We start from the raw sequence: 1,403 nt of genomic DNA, 5'->3' as shown, positions 1-1,403 counted from the left end.
ATGTATCATCACTAGTTGAACAGTTTTTCAAAGTCAATGTTTCATACTTTGAAAGAGATAATGCAAGATCATGCACAAGATCATGCATTTTGCACCCTTTAATATCCCCGTATTTATCCCTTTCCACATCTTGGAAAAATGAATTTTGAAGTAAGGCATTAAAATACTTGTTGCCCTCATCTTCACTACATGGCAAAACAAAACCTTCAGCCATCCAAAGCCAAATTAGTTCTTCCTTTTCAAACTCAAAATCTTTCCGAAACATCGAACAGTATGCAAAACATTTTTTCAAATTTGAAGGCAAGTGATCACAACTCAGTTTTAATATAGACTCAATATTATCCTCTTCATGTGAGGCATTAAAAACAGTACTATTTCTAATCGACAACCATGCCTCCTTGTCCCTTGCGAAACCCATCATCCCACCCAAAACTTTTGCAGCTAACGGCACTCCTCTACATTTTTCTGCAATCTCCTTTCCAATGGCCTTCATGTCTGCAGGGATTGATGTTACTGCCGCCCTTTCTTTGATAATGGACCAACAATCAGCATCTGCCAAGAAATCCAATGCATGCCTATACGAACTAGGAGTCTCCATAATTGACGCTACTTCTTTGCTGCGAGTTGTGACAACAATAGCATTTCCATTGTTTCTATTAGTATTTACCAGACGATTCTTTAATTTATCCCACGTCTCACGCGCAACTTTCCACACATCATCAAGAACAAGTAGAAACTTTCTCCCCTCCAATTGCTTTTTAAGCTCTTTAAGTATTGCATCCATGTTGGTCACTCCACCCGTGTTTACATTGAAAGTTTGCAACATTTCCCCCAAAATTTTTTGTTCATTAAAGTTATCAGAAACGCAAACCCATATTTTGTCGTCAAAAAGATTTCTTTCTATAGCTTTATGACACACCAGTTTAGCTAAGGCTGTCTTTCCCAAACCGCCCATCCCCACTATGGGAACAACGGTTAGAACTCGTTGGTCATAGGAACTCAGCAAGTTCACCATTTCAGAGACATCAGCTTCCCTCCCCACAACTTGGTTGTCAAGGATCGAGTCTGTCATTCGATCCGAGTTGATTTGAGACATTATTCCATCTCTAAATAGGACTCAAAGTACAAAAGTGAAAGGAGATGCACGTTTTTCCAAACGTGTTGGACCCATCAAAAAGAGAAAGCGTATAATTTTAAATTCAGACTTATGCAAAATTCAACTATAATTTTAAGCATTGAGATTCCTTGGAAAAATTTCTGATAATGTCACGACCCAAAATTCTGAACTGTGACTAGCGCAAAATTCTTAAATCATGCAAGCTTTATCAGAGTATCTTGAATGAATATATTGTCACTTACTAATCCAAAAATAGACAAAATGCTGAATAAATATCATAAATATC

General features: G+C 37.3%; 1 protein-coding gene across 1 annotated transcript in view; it reads right to left on the bottom strand.

Moving 5' to 3' along the window:
• LOC131173098 (putative disease resistance protein RGA3) overlaps positions 1-1,096 on the bottom strand; it is a 1,620-nt gene extending 524 nt beyond the window's left edge. The window contains exon 1 of the mRNA XM_058134758.1: positions 48-1,096. Within this exon, the coding sequence (XP_057990741.1) occupies positions 48-1,096 (1,049 nt within the window). The remainder of the gene's footprint in view (positions 1-47) is intronic.
• Positions 1,097-1,403: the final 307 nt, after the last annotated feature.

Source organism: Hevea brasiliensis, chromosome 14 (genome assembly GCF_030052815.1).
Source record: "Hevea brasiliensis isolate MT/VB/25A 57/8 chromosome 14, ASM3005281v1, whole genome shotgun sequence".
Taxonomy (NCBI): Eukaryota; Viridiplantae; Streptophyta; class Magnoliopsida; order Malpighiales; family Euphorbiaceae; genus Hevea; species Hevea brasiliensis.
Note: the sequence above shows the minus strand (reverse complement) of the source record. Positions and strands in the feature narration are given on the sequence as shown.